Here is a 23,172-nt window from a genome sequence, read left to right on the forward strand (position 1 = left end):
GATGTGAGAATATCTCAGCTGATCGATCATTTTGCAGCTGGACATGCATATTTGTAGTTAATTTTATCTACAATTTATAACTGTAAACAGAAACATTGAAATGGAATCGTAAAATATTTAGTATAGCGTGTGTTGCTTTTACATCCAACAGATGGAGCTGTTTTTCAAAAAAAGCATGTTTTTACCTGTCACAGGTGTGACATCTATAGAATAATAGGTATATAGGTACATAAAAACACACGCGTATTTGAATGCAACATTGTGTCAAAATTTCAAAGCAATCGGTGAAGAACTTTCGGAGATTTAAGATTTTGAACAAACGAACATTTACATTTTTATTTATATAAATATACACACACACACACATACTGATTTGAGAGATGAAGGGAGAGGGTGAGAAAAACATCTATGTGAGAGCAAAACATCAATCACCTGCTGCCCACAAGCATCCCAACCAGGGATCAAAACCATAACCTGGCTATGTGCTCTGACCAGGAATCAAACTAGCAAACTTTCCGTGCAGGGAACGATGCTCACCTGACAGAGCCACGCTGGCCAGGCTTGCCTTGCTTCTTTAATAAATTTACTTGCTTCACTTTTTCTTAAATTGGCTTTACTACAAAGCAATCATCCCAAGTCACTCGTTTGAATTCCTTCCCACGAGACTGAAAGAACCGAGGAGGAAACAGCCCTCTCCCTTCAACTCAGGGGGGTGTCCTATGACAGCTTTCTCGGTGTTTCTGGGGTGCCTATAACAGAAGAATTGAACAACAAAGAAAAAAAAGGAGAAAAAACTCATGGACACAGACATCACTATGGTGATTGTTGGGAGGGAGGAGGTGGAGGAGGCTTTAGGGGGGATAAATGGTGATGGTCAGATCTGACGTGGGGTGGTGAACCCACAATGGGTACAGATGATGTGTTGTAGAATTGTAATTTTGTTAACCAGTATCACTTACCTCAATAAATTCAATAAAAGGAAAAAAAAGTTTCTAATAGTAGAAAAAAACAAAACCAAAATGAAGGAAATTTGGGTGAAGGAATTAAAAAATAAAAATTTATGAGAATATTTTATTTCACTGAGAAATGGTTGACTGTGATACTACCTAGTAATTAATGGCATTGCTAACATCTTTATATGGCTTTCCTATTTTTATATTTCATTCATTAGCCTAGTCAACAGGGGTGGGGTGGTTATTTGTGCCAAGGACTGGAAGGGGGTAAACGTAGTGGGAAGATCATGTAGACCTATGCTGTCCGTTTGTCACTAGCCCCATGTGGATATTCAAACCACAATTAAAATTTTAGTTCTACAGTCACACTAGCTATATTTTATTTATTTATCTTAAAATATTTTTATTGGTTTCAGAGAATAAGGGAAAGGGAGATAGATAGAAACATCAGTGATGAGAATCATTGATTGGCTGCCCCCTGCACATCCCCCACTGGGGATCGAGCCTACAACCCGGGCATGTGCCCTTGCCTGGAATTGAACCCAGGACCCTTCAGTCCGCAGGCCAACACTCTATCCACTGAGCTAAACCAGGTAGGGCTCCACTAGCAATATTTTATTTTATTATTATTTTGATGCACTGTTCCTAGAGGTACTGCAATACCAGGCCAATGTGTGGAGTGGACGGAGCAAGCTCCTATTCCATCTCCTAATTCCAAAAATCCATTTAATATATTGTCCTCGGATAGAGGACATATCATATATTAAACTGATAAGAACAGATACTACACTTGATCTTAGCCAAAAGGCCAAGAAGCGATTACTAGCTACATTTTAAGTTCTCAGTAGTGCAGATAGTGAGATTCCCATCATTGCTGAAAGTTTATTGAACAGTTGATTCTGAAGACATTTTTTAAATTTTTATTTATTGGTTGATTTTAGAGAGAGGAAGGGAGGAACATCAATTTTGTTGTTCACTTCTTTGTGCATTCATTGGTTGATTCTTTCATGTGCCTGACCTGGGATTGAACCCGCAACCATGTTGTATTGGAACAAGGCTCTAACCAAATGAGCTACTTGGCCAGAGCTGGAAGGCTCTTGAGGTACATTATCTACAGTGGAGATGAGGAGGGTCTAAGTTGAAGCTGTGGCAATCAGATGGAAAGAAGGGATCTCCCTGAGATACTTAATGTGATGCAGAGTGAAGGTGGGGATTCTTTTAGCATGTTTTCTATATTCCTCCCTATGGTAAATGGGTAGAACCATTCACCAACAAAGTAAATACAGCAGAAGCAGGATTTGGAAAGGGGAATGAAATCAGATTTGTACCCAGTGAGTGAGAGGCAAGCCTTGGGACAATGGTCTGAGAAGCTGCTGCATCTCAGATTGTGATCTGTGAGGAGTCTGAATGGAGCCAGCGTTCCAAGGAAGGGGCAGCAGGCTTGGGTAGGGGCTGGAGCCATGCAGCTGAGCAAGGGCTTAAAGGAAGTGGGCTGCATGAGACCACCAGAGGCTGGTGCCAGGGCTTAGAGGAAGTGGGCTGCATGAGACCGCCAGAGGCTGGCACCAGGCTGGGACACAGTGCATTTAGGCAGGGTTTCCAAACTGTGAGTGGGTCAAGAAATCAACAGACTAGGTCTCCACCAGCATTAAAAACATAGTATAGAAACTATGAATATGCTTTGCATGTAATATGAGTAATCCTATATAATAAAAAGCTAATATGCAAATAGACCAAACGGCAGTATGACCAATGGCTATGACATGCACTGACCACCAGGGGGCAGGCACTTAATGTAGGAGCTGCCCCCTGGTCGAACCCGGGCTCACTGCTGGCGAGCTCAGTGGTGGTGGCAGGAGCCTCTCCCACCTCTGCGGCAGCACTAAGGACCCTCAGGGATGGCGGACATCCCTCAAGGGGTCCCAGACTGAGAGGGGACCACCCCTCCAGTGCACGAGTGTCATGCACTGGGCCTCTAGTTTTACACATATATGTATATTGGGTTGCAAAGTAAAATGTATTTCTGGGTTGTGGTCCAAGTAGCTTGAATGTCACTGATTTAAAAAATGAGCAACACAAACTATAAGCTACATGCGAACTGGGACAGTGTCCCAAATCCTGGCACATAGTAGACACTCAGGGAAGACGTGCTGCATGAAGGAATGAATCAACATGTCGGAGAAATAAGAGGAAACCTAGGGCAAGGGTGACTCAGGAGCTAAAAAATGGTAAGAAATAACCCAGGGTCGAATGTCAGTGATGTGGCCACCGTCAGAGCACAAAGGAGCTTGTCTCTGTGACTGCTGTGGACTGGCAGAAGCAGAAGCCAGGCTGCAGAAGCAAACAGGCGAGAAAGGAGGGTTGAGACAAATGACAGTGGAGATTGAGATTTATCTGTTTTGTATCAAAGATAGGAAAATCCAACATACGTTGGAGATTATAGGAAAGGCATGTTCTAGAGCTGCGCTGTCCAACAATGAAACCACCAGCCACATGTGGCTACTTAAAGAAGAAGTAAATTGAAGTACAGTTCCTTAATCCCAGCTCCATCTCCGGCGCTCAGTGGCTACCTGCAGCCACCGGCAGCCTACGGTGCAGAGCCGACGGAACCCTCGCATCGCATCGTTGCGGAAAGGTCCAGTGGAGAGTGATGCTCCAGACAAGAGCCTTCCTTCGTGATGCCGAGGCCTCAGTAAAACAAGCCGTGCAGCGCCCAGCCTCTTCGCACTGGACACGCTATCCGAGCCCAGCAGAAAAGCTGCTCGGATCCCAGCACCACCCGTACAGATGACAGGGCGCCTGGCCTCTGAGGGGCAGCCCCGGAGGCCGGTGCACGCCGCAGGAAGGCTGCTGAACTGCAGGGAGCCGCCAGCGCCGCCGGGGTACAGGTGTCCGCCCAGGAGCTTCCCGCCAAACGCAGTCCCGATCCGTCCGTGCCGACGAGAAGCCATGACTGCGGAGGGCGGCTGCGCAGGGAGGGAGCGTGGGCAAGGCTGCGAGGGCCCGGGCACTGCACGGAGCCAGAGGGCGGATTCGGGCCTGGGCCCGCAGGTGGGTAATGCAATCGTCACAGTTTTACAAAATCAAAGAACAAATGAACTGACTCCCACGCGCACCGTACGCGGTTTCTGTGCAGCACCGCAATAGTAAGAGGAACGTGACAGACGACCGAGGCATTTATTATGCAGATCTGTTCACCGAGGCACTCAGGCTCCCGCTAACGCACGGCAGCGAGCAACGTCACTGCTGGAATTTTAAAAATAACGTTTCTAATTTTGTGGAAGAAATCTCTCTGCAATCACTTTTAAAGGGTCGTCTGGCACTGCCGGTTAAAACAACTTTTTCACGTGGGGTGAAGAGGTGAGGGAGGAGGGAGGGCCTCGGCTCTCGGGGAGTCTGGCCTGGGGCGGAAACACCGGTCCCTCGGCCTCGCCGGCGCACCGGCGGGCAGCGCCCAGGCGGCAGCGCTCGGGTCCTTCCCGGGCGCACAGGCCTGGCACAAGCTCCTCGCGGCGGCCGGGAGCGCAGAGTCCCCGGGAAGCTCTCAGGGGAGCGCTCACAGGCGCCAGCTTCCGGGGGACGGGACGCCGAGGAGAGATGCGCCCCGCGGAGCCTTGGGCTGGGCACTGAGGGCACCGCCGACCCACCGCGGCGAGGACCGACACTAGTGGAAAACGACAGCTCAACCACCTGCCTACTCCGCCCGAGACCGGACGCGAGCACCCGCCCGGCTGGCCGTGCCGGAAGTCCCCTCAGCCCACTTCCGGCGCGCTTCCAACTTCCTGGGCGAGGCCGGAAGTGGCTTCCCCGCACTCAGCTCCACAGGGTCGTAAGGCAAGATGGCCGCGCTCGCTCCGAAGTGGCTGGTCAGTCTTCATCCTGTTTGTAGCACTTCGCTACCTACCAGGGCCTCTCTATTTCCATCTCCTGGCCTAGTTTTTCTCAGTAAAGCTGGCTCATATTTCAATCTTATCCATCTGTGGCAGAGTACGGGCCGAAGGCAGCGTGAGGTGACCTGAGCGCGTTGGGCGCCATTTTGTACGGAAACTCTGGCCGGTTGGGCGGGGCGAGCGGCGGGGAACCCAGACCAGGCCGCTGGCTGGAGACCGTGGGAGGGCGGGCGGCCGGGCTGCCGGGTGGCGGAGGGCGTGCTATCCGCCATGTATTTCCGCTTCCTCTCGGCCCCGTCCTATGAGGTTGGACCGGCTTGTTGTGGGGAGGGCGGGGGGAGGTTGTATGGACCTTCGCGCACGGTAAGGTAAACTGAGGCAGAGCTGTGCGTGGGGCACCCGTGCGCCCGACTGCGCCGGCGGCCTGGGGCCGGTCTCGGAGTGTTCGCAGGCTGGAGGAAGACGAGCAGGTGGGGCGGGGAGTTGCGAGGTGAACCCCGGGGGTGCGCCCGGGGTCGCTGGGGGCGGGCAGGAGCGGCGGAGACGCGGAGGGGCCGGGCCGCAGGTCCCGAGGGCCGAGGCGGGGAGGCGGGGAGGCGGGGAGGCGGCCGCTCGTCGTCGGGGCTGCGGGGGGACGAGAGCGGGGCCGGCGGCCTGGGGCTGAGCCCGCCCGTGGCCTTTGTTTCCCTTGCAGCTCCCCAGAGACTCGCCGCAGCCTCGTTCGGGCCCAGCCGCGTCTCCAGCCGCCGCCCCGCCCGTGGCGCCCGCCTCCGCCCTCCCGAATGGTGTGCTTCCCCGCAGGCCTCGGCCCCGGATCCAGGCCCTCCGCCCCCCGCCTCGGAGCAGCAGCTCCACGAGGCTGGGGGGGAAGAACTTGGGCGCAGCCAAGGCTCTAGCCGCAGGGACCCCCTGACGACTGGGATCGCGGCCCCTAATCCAGTGCGAGCCCCGCCTGTGTCCCCTCTGCCGGGCCTTGAGGAGAGAGGCCCTTCCCGCCGCCCAGAGCCCGGGAAGCCTCAAGCTGGGGCCCTGGGCCCAGCATGTCAGCCCCCTCCTGTGTGTAGGGCTGTGCCCTCTCCCCGTCAGCATGGCGGAGCTGCGGCAGGTCCCGGGGGGGCGGGAGACGCCTCAGGGGGAGCTGCGGCCGGAGGCGGGGCCGGACGGAGGCGCCCGCAGCCCAGTCGCAGAGGAGCCCCGCGCGGACGGCGGCAGTAGCAGTGAGGCCAAGGTGTTTCCCGGGGAGGACGAAGAGCTGGATCCTAGAATACAGGTGAGCGGACCGGCGGAGGGTCCGGGCTGCCAGCTTCCCGACAGCGGGCGGATGAGGCCATCGGGCAGGACCGGAAAGCGAGCTTGTCCACACACCAGTGCAGTGCGGGGAGAGCCAGGAAAGGCCCCGGACGCCTGGGGTGGTTGCTGAAGCCTCAGGAGAAGGGCAGGGGCATGCAGGAGGCACACTTCCGGTCAGGGCAGCGCGGAATTGTTCTTTCCAAATAAGCAGCAGGCTGTGAGCTCGGACTTGGGGGGCTGGGACGTGAGAGGAGGGGACAGATTGGGAGGCAGCCTCACCTCATCAGTGCCTCCAGGGATGTTCACGTCCGTGAAGGCCGAGACCTGTCGTGTGTTACAAAGGTGGCATCGGGTTTCGGCCCCTGAGGAAGCCTGATATGGATTGGCCCCCGTCCTCGGTGACACGGATGCCCAGCCCTAAGGATGCGGTGGCTGCCGAGTGTGTAGGGGAGCTGATGTAGGGGAGCTGATTTGTCGCCGTGGAGCACTTACAGGCCGGTTGGTCGGCTGGCAGCTCTTTGTGAAGGAGACCTGCAGCAGTGGGTGAGGCCGGAGCAGGGTGGGCACCGGGTGGAGGTGCTTGGCCGCCGAGGCTGACTGCAGTGATTCCAGGCAGTGGCTGGGAAGGACCGGCTGGGGAAGCTGCTTGGGCCGGTGAGAGTCAGCACGTTTCTGTGTTTGAGGCTGAGTCTGCCCTTCAGTTCATAGCATCTTCAAGATTCTGGTGTGCAGGTGACTCACACCTGTGTCGGTGAGCAACACATCCCTGGGCTTGCTTCCTGGGCTTCTCTGTCAACACTCCTTTAGCAGATTACTTTGGTGTGTCCACCAGAAGTCGGTGCTGGTCCTAGAGTCCTTCCTGCCTCTTGGCGGGGCTCCTGGGGTGTGTGTGGGAACTGGGTCCCTGCTCACAGTGAAGCCGTGGTGTGTCAGACATTCCTGCTGTTTCACGGGTATTGCCTTGAAATCAGCTCAGTTTCTTTGGTTGATTTTAGATTTGTCCTCCACTGAGGAAACAAGTTGTAGTGAAAAACATTTCGGCCTGAGGTTCAAGCAACCTTCTGACTGATGATTTGTGATTTTCATGCAAGTTGTGTAACCTCCACAAGCCTCAGTTTCTCTATCTGTAAAGTGAGGGGTGTTCCCCCTGATTTGCATGACTCCTTCCTGCACTGCTCTGACAGAGTCCTATGAATCTTTCACGTTCTTTCGTTTGTCTGTTGGTGAGTTTGCAGGTAGTGCTTTGGGAAAGACACCCCTGTGCACCCTGGGGAGGAAGGCCACTGACGCGCTGCAGCGTTCCTGGCCTTCTACCGGAGAGAACCCAGCATTGTCTCTGCGGTCCCGCCTGCTCCTGTATTGCCCAGCGCCCACACAGTCACTCCCATGCTTCACTGTCCATTCACATGGCCGACTTCAGCAAATCCGTTACAAAGAAGTAAAAGTTGAAGATACAGTTCCTCAGGTGCTGTTGGCAGTGCAGAACTAGGACATCCTGTCATGGGCAGTTCCAGCGGACGAGCTCTGTGATCTTTAGAGGACACTGGGCACCTGTGCTATCCCCTCGCCTCCGGCGGGCCCACCGTGACTTGCCAGAGTAGGAGTTGCGCTGTGGGTTATGTCAGAAGGAAAAGTCTCCTTGCACAGGTGGCCCTCAGTTTCCTGCCTCAGTGGGGATTCGGCTCTTGTCTTGTGGGAGGCAGGCTGCTGTGAGGGGCTCCCTTCATGGAGCAGGCAGCTGGCGTTCAGCCCTGCGGGCTTCGGGCTCTTCTGTGCAGATGAGAGTGGGGCGTGTCTTCTGCGTCCCTTTAGTGTCGACAGTGCACAGACTGTTCTCCTTTTTGTGTGTTTCAGCGTTTTAAGTGGATTGTTAGTACATTCAGCGGGTCTTTACCCACAGATCCATCAGAACCCACCAGGGAGCTGTAAGAGCCGCCATCGGAGCTGTGCGCAGACAAGTGCATCCTTCTGGCCTGGGTGGGTGAGAAGTGGTTCTGACGTGTCCACTGGGCCAGGGATATTCGAAGATAGGGCCCCTTTTCGGGTGTTTTCTGGATCTTTGGGCGAGGCTCTTTGTGATGTAGGGACTGGGGTTTCTGGGCAGGCAGGCAGCATGCCCGTGCCCCCGTTGTCTGGTGGGATTGCCTGGAAGTTTTATGGAAGCCAGCTTCAGGCCTACAGGAAGTATGCTGTTCTCCTGGGAAGGCCACTGTCCATATCCATGTCTTGACCTCAGCGTAGTTCTCTGAGGCCTCTAAACTGGTTCTCTGGGCCTGGGTCTCCTCCTTTGTGACTTTCTCAGCCTCTGTGATGGGCACATCTTTCCTGGGTGAGTGGATACATTCACTCAGACTCTCAAGGATGACTCTGCAGCCTCTGCCACCTCATCTGAAATGTTGGTTTGGCTCGCAGACAGCTTTAATTCCCTTATTTCTGAGACCTGGGCCGTGCATCACCCTGGCCCCACCCATTGATCGTGGCTTAGTGTTTTAATAGCTGGCATAGGCAGACAGGCATGTTGGCAGCCTGAGTGGTTAGGCCTCTGCCACAGTGGCCTGGCATCCTGGGAATGCACTGTGTGTCCAGGAAGGTCACCCTCCCTGCTGGCTGCAGGCTCACTGATGGGCAGTGTTTGCTGACTCAGACCTCATTTTCCTGGAGTTCTGTGTCAGCAGCTACCAGGAGTCCCCAGTGGGGCAGGCCACATGGCAGGTGTTTCCAGCTCCCCAACTGCTTGGTGTTCCTCAGCTTCCGTTCAGCCTGGCTGCCCCCACGCCCTTGCCCACCTCCAGCCTGTTAGAGCTTTGTGACTGAGGGGCAGACCTCATTCAACAGAAGACTTTTAATTGCTGGAGCTGCTGTGCTGACGTGGATTCCTGCCTTTCGCCAATAGCCAAACCCTGCACGTCCTTTTTCCAGTGGGGGATGACTTCCATAGAGCCCTCCACGCTGATGACCTTGTCTGGCTGGGAACAGTGTGGGCTGTGGAACCGAGTGGGAGGCAGCCTGGATCTCGGGTTGCCCACAGGAACAATGCAGGGTGGCCTGCACCCACTTTCTCTCCTTCCCCAAAATCAATACTTGTTGCTCTCCTGAGGCCTGGCCTTTGCCGTGGTTGTCTAAGGTGATGGTGTACCTGTCTTCTGTGAGGTTCGCACCCAGGCACATCCTTAGTGTGGAGGGTGGTCACAGAGGCTGGGCAGCCAGATCAAAGGGTGGGTCCAGGATGCAGCCCCAACTCTGTCACTGATGGCCAGATGCACACCTCATGGTTTCCTTTTTTTATTTTTGTTAATCCTCACCTGAGTATATTTTTCCATTGATTTTTAGAGAGAGTGGAAGCGGGGGAGAGAGAGAGAGAGACAGACAGAGATGTGAGAGAGCCACATTGATTGGTTGCCTCCTGCACACACCCCGACTGCCCTGACCAGGGGCCGGAAATGGAACCTGTAACCCAGTTATGTGCCCTTGACCGGGAATTGAACCTGTGACCCTTTGGCACAAACCACTGAGCACAGCGGCCAGGGCCCCACCTCATTGTTCTTTCTGTCAAGAGAATGGGCTGGGAAAGGGAGGATGCCAGCAAGGCTGCTGGGAAGGCCGGCACCTCTTGTCTCAGAGTCTGAAACCATCTTGGGCTGAGTCACACGTAGGAGCTGGGCCCATGGGAGAGGTGGCCTCTCATCCTGCAGGAATGACCTCTTCTGAGGCCCGTTGGGGTGCTCCTGTCAGATGCAGGTGAAGTCCTTGTTGGGGAGGCAGTGAAACGGAGCTGTGTGCTGGTGGAGTACTTCCTTCGGCCTCCCTGGGGTCCCTGAGGGTTGGCTGCCTATGGCTCCAGACTGTCTTGTCTTATGGACACTGGGTTGTGTGACTAACCAGGTGGCCCATGTGCACCAGTTTCTAGACCCACACTGCCCAGTATGGGAGCCAAGTGCGACTTGCCAGGCTAAGATGTGCCCTGAGGATCAAGTGAACGTGCATATTTCACAGGCATCGTCTAAAAAAGCATGGGAGTGTTGTAAATACTTTATGCTGGTAACATAACTGAAATTACAATTTCTCGGGCATGTAGGGTTAAATGAAAAGTTACAATTTCATCTGTTCAGTTTTGCTTTTTTAAAAATGTGGCTACTGGAAAGGGTGAGACACACATTGTATTTCTGTTGGACAGCTTGTTCAGTCCAGAGTCAAGTTTGAGGCCCTTTCGGAGGCAGGGCAAGTGTGCTGTCATATCTTTGTTCTTGGTTCTGTGTGTCTTCCTTTGTGTTCCTTTACTGTAATTAGGACATGTAACTTGGTTTCCCGGATTCTTACTTGCAAACTCAAATCTCAGGGCTGGAGGAATAAAAGGACCAAGGGGGATCATGCACTGGACTGCTGAAAGGGCTGAATGAGGCGAGTGCAAGGTGGCAGTGGCAGTGTGCCTCCTGGCCAAGTGTGGGCCATACCTGTGAGTCCAGTTGGCTGCTGCGGGGCTCCTGGATGGAGTCCCTTAGCTGAGCACCAGGCGTCTTCTGGGGCACTGCTCCTCAGGAGTGTCCTTGACTTGTTGGGCTCCAGGAACTTGACCAGAAAGGGCAGGAGTGGAAACTTGAGCCCAGCACTCCTCCCTGCTCTCTCTCCCAGGTGGTCCTGGGTCCATTGAGGCGCTCGAGCCAGTGTGTCTGGTGACTTCTCCCTGAGGCTCTTCCTTTCTCCCACAGGATCTACTGTGTGGGGACTTAGGGTCACTGTCGCTCTACACCCAAGCTGGCTCGTGGCCTCTTGAACCATGTGCTCTCCCTAATCTGGCCTCATTGCCCATCAGGCCCTCATAATTCTGCAGCCGGCATTTCCCTGGACCTGTGCTTCCCTCCTCAGCCGGATACTGCAGACTGCTCCACCATTGTCTGCCTGGCTCCCCACTCATTCTCACATTGCTCAGATAGGCCTTCCCAAGCCACAGCCAGGGAGTGCCAGGCTCTGTGCCCTCCCCTCCCCTCTGCCCTGACCTCACTGGCTTCTCATCTGAGCGTTGCCTCCTGGGCACCTGCCTGTCACTGGTGCTTTCTGTGCATCAATCAAGGCCCAGTCTGGGGCAGGTGTTTAGAGCACCCTGCCCCAGCCTTGTGCTGCCCAGGTAGGTGATGCTGCTCCCCCCCCCCCCCCCCCCCCCCCCCGCTCCCATGACTCCTCACACCATGAGGGTCTGTTGCTTACTTGCTGGGCCATAAGCTGCCACCTTTCCGAGTCCTGAATTCCTGGGTCTCATGTGCTAAGCTGGGGTAAGTGTGCAGTAAACGTGCTGAGCGAGTGGCTCAGGGAGGAGGAGAACTCCTGGCTGGGGTTTGAGGAGGAGCTGGTACGGTCTGAGGGAGAGCGCCCAGGCTGCTGCACTTCCCTGTGTGCATGAGTGTTCATCTCCAAACCTTGCTCTCCTGACCTTTAACGTGGGGGCTTTCCTCCCTGGCACAGGTGAGTTGTGAGATAACGGACTGTGGACTAGGTCTCTGACAGGGAGGAGCAGTGCCTCCCTTACTTCTTCCCTCCCCTGGTTTGGTGGGCTTTTGTCTCTGCACGCACTCCCTGCCCACCCAGCCCACGGAGGCTCCTTTCCCCGGCTCTAACTCTGCCCCTTTCTGCGGCAGGAGGAGCTGGAGCACCTGAACCAGGCCAGCGAGGAGATCAACCAGGTGGAGCTACAGTTGGACGTGAGTGTCCTGCCCTGGTGTCTCCATATGTCCCCTATTCAGCACAGTGGCAGAGGAAGGGGCGACACAGGAAACAAGAGGGACTGGTACCCACACACAGCTATTCGTCTGCCCACATCTCTGTCCCTTTGCCAGGAGGCCAGAACCACCTATCGGAGGATCCTGCAGGAGTCAGCGAGGAAGCTTAACACGCAGGGCTCCCAGTTGGGGAGCTGCATCGAGAAGGCCCGGCCCTACTATGAGGCTCGGCGGCTGGCTAAGGAGGTACAGCCCCCTGACCCTCGATCTGAGAGGGCCGTGCACCGATGCTGGCCCAAGATTCTTCCTCTGTATGGAGGGGAGACAGATCACCTTTTCTCTTTGCTTTTCTCTTCTCTTCCTTTTGGTTCATGCCTCTCTTTTTTATTTACCCTCCACTTTTTTACCCTTCCTCCTCCCTTTTCTTTATACAAATAATGTGGGTTCACTATTAGAAAACTATAATTGTAACAGTAAAACAAGAAAAGATAAAACAAAAATTGCCCTAAATCCTGCCATGCACACTTGATTTATATTGGTCAAGTATGGGGTGAGGTGGCAGAGAAAATGGCAGTTCCCAAGAGTGGGGCATGCCATGCAGGGTTACATGGAGAAGCACCTGGGTTGATCAGGAGGCTGAAGGCAGGAGAAGAAAACTTGGCCCACGGCCTTTCTACTGTGTTTTGTGGTGAGGAATGGGCGAGGCAGGGTAGGCAGCTCTGGTTAAACTTAGGGTGGTAGAATGGTTTGAGAATAGGGGAGGGCTCTGTGCTCTGTGGTGGGACCTAGTTAGTACTTGGTCCTGGGTAACGGCAGAGGCAATATTGGCTGGTGTGGAAGAGTCAAAAACAGGAGGTGGTGGGTGTTGGATTGGCTGGTTTGCATGTGAAAGGTGTGCTCACAAGGGAGTTTTATCTCAGAAATTAACTAGCTTTGGAAGGGCCAGTAAGGATCCCGGGATGTCAAAGCATCATAAAATATAGGCAATAAAAAGCGTGGTTAATACAGTACAGATAAACCATTACATTTTTTGTATACATTGTGCCAAACATATTAATACAGTTTATGCTGTTTTTACCCCTTTATTTTACTTATGACATAGTTCCATATCAATAAATATACATCCATGCCATCATTTTTAAGGGCTGCCGAATATTTCCTTATATGAGACATACTATATTTACTTAACAGTTTCCTGGAACTGAAAACTTAGGTTTGTTTCCAGTGTCTTGTTTGGTCAGCATGGCTGTGATGACTATCTCTGAGCAATGGTCAGATTGTTTCCTTCACCTTCCCTACTGGACCGGAGTTGATGTGATGGTCTTGGGTGTGCTTTCTTTCTTTGAGACTTGATCCACGTCGCTAACTCCCTTGCAACGACCAAGGGGTGGAATTCTCTTTGTTCTCTGTAGGGCAGAAGGCCATCCGGCTCTGAAACTGCTGGGTCGGTCTCAACTCACCCTCCACTGGCAGCATCACGCTTTCCCATCTTCTCTCAGGCCATAACCTTACAAAATACCCTTTGTAGAATGTTGCTTTCTTGGTCAGCGCAGTGTGAGAAGTGAGGCATTGCAATGGGCTGTCCTCCTCTTGTCCTCACCTAGGATATATCTCCACAGTCCCCTGAGGACTCCCTGTTCTGATGGCCTTCTCCCCCCAGGCCCAGCAGGAGACGCAGAAGGCAGCCTTACGATACGAGCGGGCTGTGAGCATGCACAACGCCGCCCGGGAGATGGTGTTTGTGGCCGAGCAGGGTGTCATGGCTGACAAGAACCGGCTGGACCCTACGTGGCAGGAGATGCTCAACCACGCCACCTGCAAGGTGAGCCAGGCGGTTCCAGCAGGTCCCCTCCCGTGGTCCCCTTGCTTTCTTTGCTGTCTCTTTATCCCATCACCCTCCTCACTCCTTTTTTCCACTCCAGCCTTCCCTCAGTTGTAACTGTTTCAGGCAAACCTGTTTCTTGCCCTGCCCTGCTTGGCCTCCAGTGTTCTTATGTACATCTCCTCTGGACGCATGTTGTTTGGCTCTTTGCCTCCAGGTTAGGCACTAACCCAAACAGTTCATCCTGCTGGATGCTCTCGGTTTAACACCCACATTTTGTTATGTTTAGCTGTGACCCCTTCTGCTTTCAGAATACTCGCTCTTCCTTGCTTTTGAGCTCCGCCACTGTACTTTGATATTTAAAGTGGAATTTGTGTATCATTTCCAAGCTTCTTGAAGGGGACTGAGGAGCGGGAGGCTCCCTGGCATCAGCCACCTTCACCGTGTAAAGAGCAGTGTCTCCGTCCATTCAGGCTGCTATAACAAAGACATACACTGGGGCCTAAACAACAAATGTTCTCCCAGCTCTGGAGTTGGGGAAGTCCAGCATCAAGGCACAGGCAGATTTGGTGTTTGGGGAAAGCCCCCTTCCAGGTTCCTAGTCTGCCCCCTTTTCACTGTCCTCACATGGCGGAAGGGGTGAGGGAGCTCTCCAGAGCCCTTTTGTAAGGGCACTCATCCCACCCATGACCTACTCACCTCAGAGGGCTGCCTCCCAAACCTTCACTGTAGTGGTTAGGATTTCAGCATGTGGACTCTAGTTGGGGGGGCGGGGCGGGGTACAGATGTGTAGTCTAGAGCAGCAGTGTGAGCTCCTGAGAGGTGGGCATGCCTCAGGTCCATTGAGGACTCCTCAGTCCAGGCCACCGCCTTGCACAGCAGGAGCTCCTACAGGAGACTGTGGCACTGCGGAGGGCTTGTTGAGCTGTGAGTGGCAGGGTGTGACAGGCTCCAGTGTGCATCTGCCCAGTGTGTGGCAAAGTTGGCCCCTGGTCTTGGTGCACAAGCTGGCAGGAGACTTTGCCTACTCCTTGTTGGGGCGTGAAAATGTAGAGAACGCAGTGCAGAGCTTGGCTGCCCCCACTGGGGCTCCTCCGGTCTCCCCAGCTCCCACCCCAGCACCGAGGGCTCCCTGAGGATGATGACTGTAGGAGATGTGCCCAGACGGACATCCTGACAGGCTCACAAGTTGTCCATAGGGCCCTGGCACCCTCCCAGCAGCAGCAAACCCGAGTGGTGGTGGTGCAAGCAACAATAGGCAGGTGCAAGGATCCACTGTTCTTTGTGTCTCAGGAAATCCATGCTCTCTCTAGGCTCCTCAGACAGTGGGGTTTCCCCCAGGGTAACATTTGGAGTGGCAGCCTGGGGTGAATGGCAGGGGTAGGAGCATGCCCCCCAGCTTAGTGAAATCTGTCATCTACGCTATGTGGGCCAGGTGAACGAGGCAGAGGAGGAACGGCTTCATGGTGAGCGGGAGCACCAACGGGTAACGCGGCTGTGCCAGCAGGCTGAAGCTCGGGTGCAGGCCCTGCAGAAGACCCTCCGGCGGGCCATTGGCAAGAGCCGCCCCTACTTTGAGCTGAAGGCTCAGTTCAGCCAGATCCTGGAGGTAGCTATGGGGAGGGGGACAGGTGGGAGAGGGCGGGCATGGCAAGTGAGAGCAGGGAGACAGTGTGTGATCAACTAGGTGGGACGGGGTGGCGCCTGTGATCAGAATGACCTCAGGGAAGTGGGAGGTGGAGTTGGGGGTTGGTGCTGGCAGGGATTGGAGTTGTAGGGAGATAAACAAGAAAAAATGAGAATCGGGAGAGGAGGAGGATCCGGTGGGTTTGGGGCAGAGTGGGGCTGCCCAGTGGGACCTAAAGGGACTGGGAGCTCCCGGGTGTGGAGCGTTGCCAGCTGGGTGATGCCATCTGTCTCTCCCTCAGGAGCACAAGGCCAAGGTGACAGAGCTGGAGCAGCAGGTTGCTCAGGCCAAGACTCGCTACTCGGTGGCCCTGCGCAACCTGGAGCAGATCAGCGAGCAGATTCACGCGCGCCGGCGGGGCCTGCCCCCTCGCCCGCCTGGCCCTCGGCGCTCTTCCCCTGTGGGCGCTGAGGCCAGGCCCCAGGAGGAGGAGGACGGAGACAGTGGGATCATTGAGGGGGCCGAGGGTGAGGCCCCAGAAGAGGGCTGCAGCCTGGGGCTTGGTCCTGCCCCTGATGCAGACACGGTAAGCCTGCTGAGCCTGCGCACAGTGGCCTCAGACCTGCAAAAGTGTGACTCCGTGGAACACCTGCGGGGTCTCTCGGACCATGCCAGTCTAGACGGCCAGGAGCTGGGCACCTGGAGCTGGGGCCGTGGGGGCCGCCACCAGCGCAGCATCAGTCTGTAGCCTGTGCTTAGGGGTCTGGTGTGGCCCTTACCCTGCTAGCCCACTCAGGACAGGGGCTCCCAGCTTCTTCCTGGGGTCCTTGCTTCCCCTGGAGAGGTCGGGTTGGCTGTGTCTGATTCTGTCATTTGTCATCCCCCCACCTCCCCAGTGTTACAGGTGACAGCTCTCTTTGCCTTACTCCCTCAGAAGGCTTACCTCCGGCTCTCACGGTCTGTCCATTCCCTTTGCTGGTCTCTTTCTAACTTCTTTCCTTCTGCCTGGCTTTTCCCTCAGGGAACTTGGTCTAGGAAGCACAGGGAAGCCCATCACAGAAGGTGGATGTGGACCTGAATCTAGCATCTCGGGCCCCCAAGCCTGAGTGAGTGGACAGGTGTTCCTCCCATCTCCCCTTCTCATGAGGGGCCAGAGGGATGTGTAGGAGCCCTCCTGGCAGCCTGGCCCCATGCTCTGTTCCAGCCCGCCTGTGTATAACCTGTAACATGCACTGTGGGGCTGTGTACCTGTGGAAGACACATCCCTGTCCCTTCAGCACTCCCTCTTCATGACCTCAGCCACTTTGCTCTGGGTGTCCCAGAGCAGGACTTGAGGGTGCTGGTGTCAGGCAAGGTGAAACCCGACCCTGCTGTCAGCATAGGGGACATTACCAACTCCGCACAGGCTCTCATGTACATGGTGTTTCCCCCAGAAGAGTTGGGCCCTTAACATTGCCAAGGTGCTAGTGGGTCTCTAATGGGGTCCATGTGGGGAGTAGAGATGTTATGAGGTCCTGATGCTGAGGCCCTTGCCATCCCTGTTCCCGAGTGAGGTTTACTTTTTAGAGGATTTTGAGCTGAATCTCAGCCTATTCTTACAGGATGGAGTTGGGGAATTTGGTGCTCTTTCCCCAACAATACCATACCTACTCCAGTGTCCCTTGGGGAATGCTAAAGTGTGGCTGCCCTTGATGTGGGGAGGGGACTCACCCTCCACAGGGAGCAGCTTTAGGTGTTTAGTGGTGCTGCCAGGCTGTGTGTGCGTCTGGCGGGGGGAAGGTGGGGAAGTCTCACCAGGTTGGGGTGCCTTGGGAGGACTGGTCCTTCTGTCCCACCCTAGGAGGGCTGAGAGCTAGACTGGGTAGTAGGGCTGTACCTAGGCCTGTGTGCTGCTGCCATTGACTGGGAGCAGGGGGGTCTTCACATGGACGGTGTGTCCCTGTTTTAGGGTTGAGGTAGGATGGTCACAATGAGAACCTGTGGGTTTGAGGTGGCCGTGGGTGAAGGGAAGGAAGGGAAGATGTGCCCATGTGTGTGTGTGCATGTGCTGGTGTATGGGGGGAAAGGATCTGCCCTGATTTTATTTAAATAAAATAGTTTATGTAACAGTAATGTTTACTACCCCTGTATGGAAGGGAGAAGGGGGGGGTGTTGAGCAGGATGATGGGGGCCTCTTTCGATGGGATGGTCAGGGAAGGCCCCTGGGAGATGAAGAAGAGTTGGATCTGAGATTTAACCAGGCCAAGAGAGGAGGGAAGGCTTATAGCAACATGGCTGGGGTGAGTGCACAGGGGTGGTTCCCCATCCCACCTGCTGGTGGAGCCAGGTTTGTAGGGTGGAGTGACTTGCCAGCTACTTTGGGGTGGTCCCTGTGAGTGCCACGCCTGGATTGGCGTGAGCATGAAGGAAGGGTTGCAGGATTTAGCAAATAGGCAGGCTGCCCAGTTAGACTTGGGTTTCAGATAGTGAGTGCTTTTTGCCCCAGTGTTTAGGTCATAACTTAGTTATTTGTGGTCTACCTGAAACTAAAAGTTTAACACAGAGGAGACTCCCAAATCAAGGTTTGACTTGTGGGCCAGGCCCTCCTGTATACCCTAGCCCAGTGGTCGGCAAACTCATTAGTCAGCAGAGCCAAATATCAACAGTACAACGATTGAAATTTCTTTTGAGAGCCAACTTTTTTAAACTTAAACTATATAGGTAGGTACATTGTTATTAACTTAATGAGGGTACTCCCAAGGCTTAGGAAGAGCCACACTCAAGGGGCCAAAGAGCCGCATGTGGCTCGCTAGCCGCAGTTTGCCAACGACGGCCCTATCCTGTGAAACATCAGGTGGAGAAGGGCTGAGAACTTCACGAGCATGATATACACGAAGGCTTTGGACTGAGCCTAATCAGGGGTGCACCTGTGTTTACATCCAGGTGAAGAGGGGTCAGTCAAAGGGATGAAGAAGGTACTGCTGGGAGGGTCGGAAACCCTGCAAAGCTGGTGAGAAATGAGGTCTAAACTCAAGAGGCCGGGCAAAGGCCAGGAGTTGGAGGGACAGGAGGGCAGAGCAGTGACTGGTGACCTCAGATGGGACATCAGGAGCCACTGTGTACAGAAATGTACTAGTGTCCTTTGGCAGGTACTGTCCAGTGTGAGACTGCCTTTTCTGACCTGGCTTGTTTTTATTGAGAAATAAGGAAAGTATGATAAGGCAGATGGGTGCCAAACTATTTCCTTTGTCACTAGGAAAGATGCTGAGTGCATGGCCTATGTCTTTAGGCAAGTGAGCTTTCTGAGATGACACCCAGGTCATCCTTCCCTCCCCAGGCCCTGGCAGTGTGGACCTATAAGTCTCCTGGTGTGAAGGAACCCAGGAAAGGGCTAGCTGTGCCCACCCAGTTCCTTGCAAAATCACCTGTCACGTAAGGTAGGAGTGAGGAGAGACCAGGAGGGTTAGAGCTGATGATGCTGCCTCTAATGCAGTGGTTCTCAACCTGTGGGTCGCGACCCCTTTGGGGGTCGAACGACCCTTTCACAGGGGTCGTTCGAAAATACATCCTGCATATCAGATATTTACATTACAATTCATAACAGTAGCAAAATTACAGTTATGAAGCAGCAATGAAAATAATTTTATGGTTGAGGGTACCACAGCATGAGGAACTGTATTAAAGGGTCGCGGCATTAGGAAGGTTGAGAACCACTGCTCTAATGGAATAAAATGGCCACAGTGAAAGCACCCCAGCCTGATCCCGACAACCATGGCCAACACCACCCAGGGCATGTCCTGTGCCAGGCATATGCATTGACCCAATTTTACTCCCACAATGGGGGGTAGCACCACAGCTGCCTTTTTCCAGATGAGACAACAGGTAGAGTGGAAGTACCCCGTCTGCTCCAGCTTCATAGAAGAAAATAGAGGAAGTTGGATTTTTTTTTTTTAATCCTCACACAAGGCTGTGTTTTTTTATTGATTTGAGAGAGAGAGAAACCTTGAAGTGAGAGAGAAACATAAATTGATTGCCTCCTGTATGTGCTCTGACCAGGAGTTGAACCTGCAACCTTTTGGTTTAAGGGACGATCCTCCAACCAACTGAACCATCTGTCCAGGGTGGCAGTTGGATTCTTTGAGTCCAAACTCACAGGAACCAGAAGTGACAGTAGAGGCAGTGGATGTAGTCACCTCTTAGGAAGTTGTATGAAGTATCAGCATGGTCAGAGGGAATTTTGTTGTTAAAAATTTTGTTGCGAGCAAGAGATGGCCAGGTTGTGGGGAATGTGGGGCCTCGTCCCTCCCATTCCTGTACCATGTCACACGAAACAGTGAGTGGTAGCAGTGCTGCTGAACATGTCCTCAAGTGAGTGGCTGGGCCTCAGTCTCCCAGCGCCCAGCACGCACCTGGTGCCTAATGGGTGCTCAGTGGCCGTGCTTTTTTTGCTTCCCGCACGCCCCCAGTCTGATGTGCACCAGATTACTTGGTTAGGGGTTGGGTTCTACATCCACGTCCATTGGGGGCGGTGGGGTGGTTCTCCAATGTCTCTGTTCTTAGGTGTTATCAATTGTACAAGGAGAAGGTCCAGGTGGATTAGCCTGGTGCAGATCAGTGGATGCCAGTCACTCTGTTCAACAGTGAACCTGCACAGGGGGGCCTGGTCCCATCGTGTGCTGGACAAGGAGACTCCTTATAAAGTCCCCACCTAAGGCTTGGTCTCCCTCAAGGTGTGAGGAGAGGGATGGGCTCCCAGGATGTCACACCCTGCGCTGTCAGCAGGGGACAGCAGAAGCATATGTTCACATCTGTCCTGTGAGATTCCATTCGGGAATTTTGGTGGGCATCTGGGCGCCTGGTGGGTGGGCGCTGGGCCAGTGTGGGGGGCACACCACTTGAGTGCCATCTGTCCCCGCTTCTCAGGCCGCCTGCATTCCTGTGTTTGTGTTCCATGCGGTGTGAGAGTGAGCTGGCCCAGGTGTTTGGGGTGGCTTGTCATTTGGGACCAGATATTCTGTGCCTGTTGTGCCCTGTCCTCTTTTCCACCCACATTTCTTGTCCTCCCTAAGGCCCTGTCCCTGCTCATTTCTTAACTTCCCTCCACATTCCATTCCTGGGCAGTCATTTCTCTCCACCCCTCCTCCCCAACCCCACCATTCCTGAGCCCCAGGTCTGTACACTGGGCCCTCCTGGGACTGATGGAACCAGGGACAATCCACTGGCTGGCAAATGGATGTGTGCGGGTTGTTTTTTGTTTTTTGTTTTTTGTTAATCCTCACCGGAGGATATTTTTTCCATTGATTTTTAGAGAGAGTGGGAGGGAGGGAGGGGCAGGGGAGAGAGACAGGCATAGAAACATTGATGTGAGTGAGACATTTATTGGTTGCCTCCCGCGTGCACCCCAACTGGGGCTAGGGATTGAACCTGCAACCGAGGTACCTTCCCTTGACCGGGAATTGAACCTGTGACCCTTTGGTTCCGGGGGCTGATGCTCTAACCACTGAATACACCCTCAGGGCTGAATGTGTTCAGTTTATTAAGCAATATTTGCCAGGATCTTTCTAAGTACAAACACTGGTAGGGCTTGTTAGAAACACCATAAAGTGGGTGGGGTGCCCAGGTGAAGAACACAGGTTGGTGCTGGTAGCAGGTGATGCAGGGCAGTAAACATGGATGACTAGAGAGGGCTACAGTCAAGGAGGGATCTGGGAGATGAGGAAAGTGGGACGCTTTGAGTGGGGCACTCATTACTTTGGAGCTCTGACCCAGCCACTGGGTGCAAGCTGGACAGGTGCTGGCAGGAGGGCCCCCACCTCCAAGTCTTCCTGACCCTAGGCCTCACTCTTCTGAACCATGTCCTGAGCCCCTCCAGCCAGGGCTGTGTCTCACCCATCGTATGTTCTCAGGGTCTGGCACATGGCACTGTCCATCAAGATCTGCCCACTAACATGCTGATACTTGTATTACTCTTGACATGTTTCCCCGCTGCTTAACCTGTTAGACTTCTGCCTGGATTTGAGACCCAGCTCAGGTTTCTTGTCATCAAAGAAAAGCCTTTCTGGTTCCCAGCTCTCCAGCCAGCTCTGAATTAATCCCCCCACCCTCTCCAAGTTCCCCAAAGCTCATTTGACTTTATCTTGCTCAACACTTAACATGCTACAATAGACATGATAGAGTGACCATACGCCATGTATGGTCTAAACTGGTGCACGTGAGGTGAAAGGGGGCAGATGTAACCCAGGAGTGAACAGCACTGACCACACTGTCCAGAGGGCTGTCATTGGCCTGCCCATGCCATGAGGAGCTGTGTGCACATGCATGACCCGCTAGCTCCGCACCGGGCAGATGACCTCTCAGGTTCTTTAAAGAACTAAAATGACATAGCCGGTGGAGAGTTTGGGCCTGTGAGGCATTTAGTGGGCGATGTGGGCAGGTGGATGGTTTGCAGAGAGGTCTTGGGAACAGAGCATGAGAACTCCCAAGTCCAGGGTTGATTGGGACCCAGCCAGAGGCAGTGGACAGCTCCTTGGGTGTGAGCTGATGACTGTCCACTGCATCAGGACCCTGCATTTCCGGGGAGGGCGGAGTGCTTGGGTGGCCTCTCCTTCCTGGTGGCTGGCAGGCGTTTACCACACCTGGGATAAACCAGCTGACTTGTTCAACACAGTTGGAGAAGGGGAGTCAAAATGAGTTTTTTCCCCATTTAGGACAGAGGAACATTTGTATCTAGGATGGAATGGAGGCCAGAGTGGCAGTTTGGCAAAAGAAGACAAACTCCTTTTTCCTCAGCTGCTTCATCACACATGCCTTCAGCCACCCTGTCCCCATTCCTCTCTCCTTAGGGGGTCCTCTCCACTCCACACGCAGCAGAAGGGCATGTCAGCCATGTTGGGGCCTACCCTTCTCCAGAGGTGAGGCAGGAACTTACAGCGCTGTGGGGATGGGGGAAGAGTGGAGGGATAGAGGAAGCTGCTGGCATGGAGGGCTTCCTGGCGGGGCTCCTGGAACTGGGTGGGCTCTCAGAAGCTGCCACTGTTCAGGGGAGGATGAGTCCCTCGCTTTACATCCCCTCCCCTTTTCTAACTTCAGTGTTGCTGCTGTGGAGAGGCCAGGAGCCCCGCTGCCCCTGTGCTGGGCAAGAGTGTGCACCCTGCTCTCCTATTTGGCTTCCAGCTGACCTCTACTCAACTCTGCTTCCACTTTGGACAGGATTTCTGAAGCCTCTGATCACAAAACTTTCCTTCTCCCTCAAACAGTTGTATTTAGCAGAAGGGACTGTGGTGACTCAGTTGGAAGGAACCCGTCCAACAAGAAAGGTCACAAGGCCTTAGAATGGTCTCTCTTGGAGGGAAGCTATGTCTTCATGGCACCAACAAAAACAAACTCAAGATTTTGTTGTGTTTTTTTTTTAAATGCAGCCAGCTATTTAGCTTACTTGCCACCTTGGATATGCTGTTTGTTTATCTTTTTTTTTTCTGAATTAAATTGAATATATTAAAGGCACATCCAGAGAAAATGTGAAAGGCAAGTAAATTGGTATGGAAGCGTAAATGGAGGGGATGAGAGGAAATACTGTGCAACTAGAAGAATTGGTACAAAAGTGGAGAAGAGAGGTGAAGATAGGTGCACTCAGCGGCAGTGAGGGACCTCAGAGATGAAGCAGGAGCATGCCCAGGTGATTCAGCCAGTAGCAGGATGATGCTCTGAGGTGCTTGGACACTCACTGAGCGCAGGTCAGATTTATAACCCTTACCTTGACCTAGCTCAAGGTCCTAGGGTGTGGGCCCTTCCTGGAGCTGTCTGCATTTTGTGACCCTCTGCCAGCTAGAAGTTTATGGCTCTGATGTCAGGAAAATCACTGATAAACCTTGTTTCAAACATGCTCCAACCCCAACTGGCT

At 53.8% G+C, this 23,172-nt stretch overlaps 1 protein-coding gene across 5 annotated transcripts; it reads left to right on the forward strand.

The window, feature by feature from the left end:
- The first annotated feature begins 5,176 nt into the window (after nucleotides 1-5,176).
- Nucleotides 5,177-22,795, forward strand: SH3BP5L (SH3 binding domain protein 5 like). Of its 5 annotated transcripts, none has more exons than XR_013996038.1 (9): nucleotides 5,177-5,313; nucleotides 5,538-6,113; nucleotides 11,764-11,826; nucleotides 11,962-12,090; nucleotides 13,505-13,666; nucleotides 15,102-15,275; nucleotides 15,595-15,879; nucleotides 21,980-22,183; nucleotides 22,362-22,795. XR_013996038.1 is itself a non-coding variant. In XM_081091948.1 (9 exons), the coding sequence occupies exons 2-9, from the start codon at nucleotides 5,931-5,933 to the stop codon at nucleotides 22,488-22,490; spliced, it is 1,194 nt and encodes a 397-aa protein (XP_080948074.1). In that variant the 5' UTR covers nucleotides 5,177-5,313; nucleotides 5,538-5,930; the 3' UTR covers nucleotides 22,491-22,795. The 5 variants fall into 5 exon arrangements, 4 of the variants coding, with proteins under 4 accessions (XP_080948074.1, XP_080948076.1, XP_080948077.1 ...); XM_081091948.1 differs by having other exon boundaries at nucleotides 22,115-22,183; XM_081091950.1 differs by lacking the exon at nucleotides 21,980-22,183.
- The last annotated feature ends 377 nt before the right edge of the window (nucleotides 22,796-23,172 follow it).

Source organism: Myotis nattereri (genome assembly GCF_964212035.1).
Source record: "Myotis nattereri genome assembly, chromosome: 5".
In the NCBI taxonomy this organism is placed as follows: domain Eukaryota; kingdom Metazoa; phylum Chordata; class Mammalia; order Chiroptera; family Vespertilionidae; genus Myotis; species Myotis nattereri.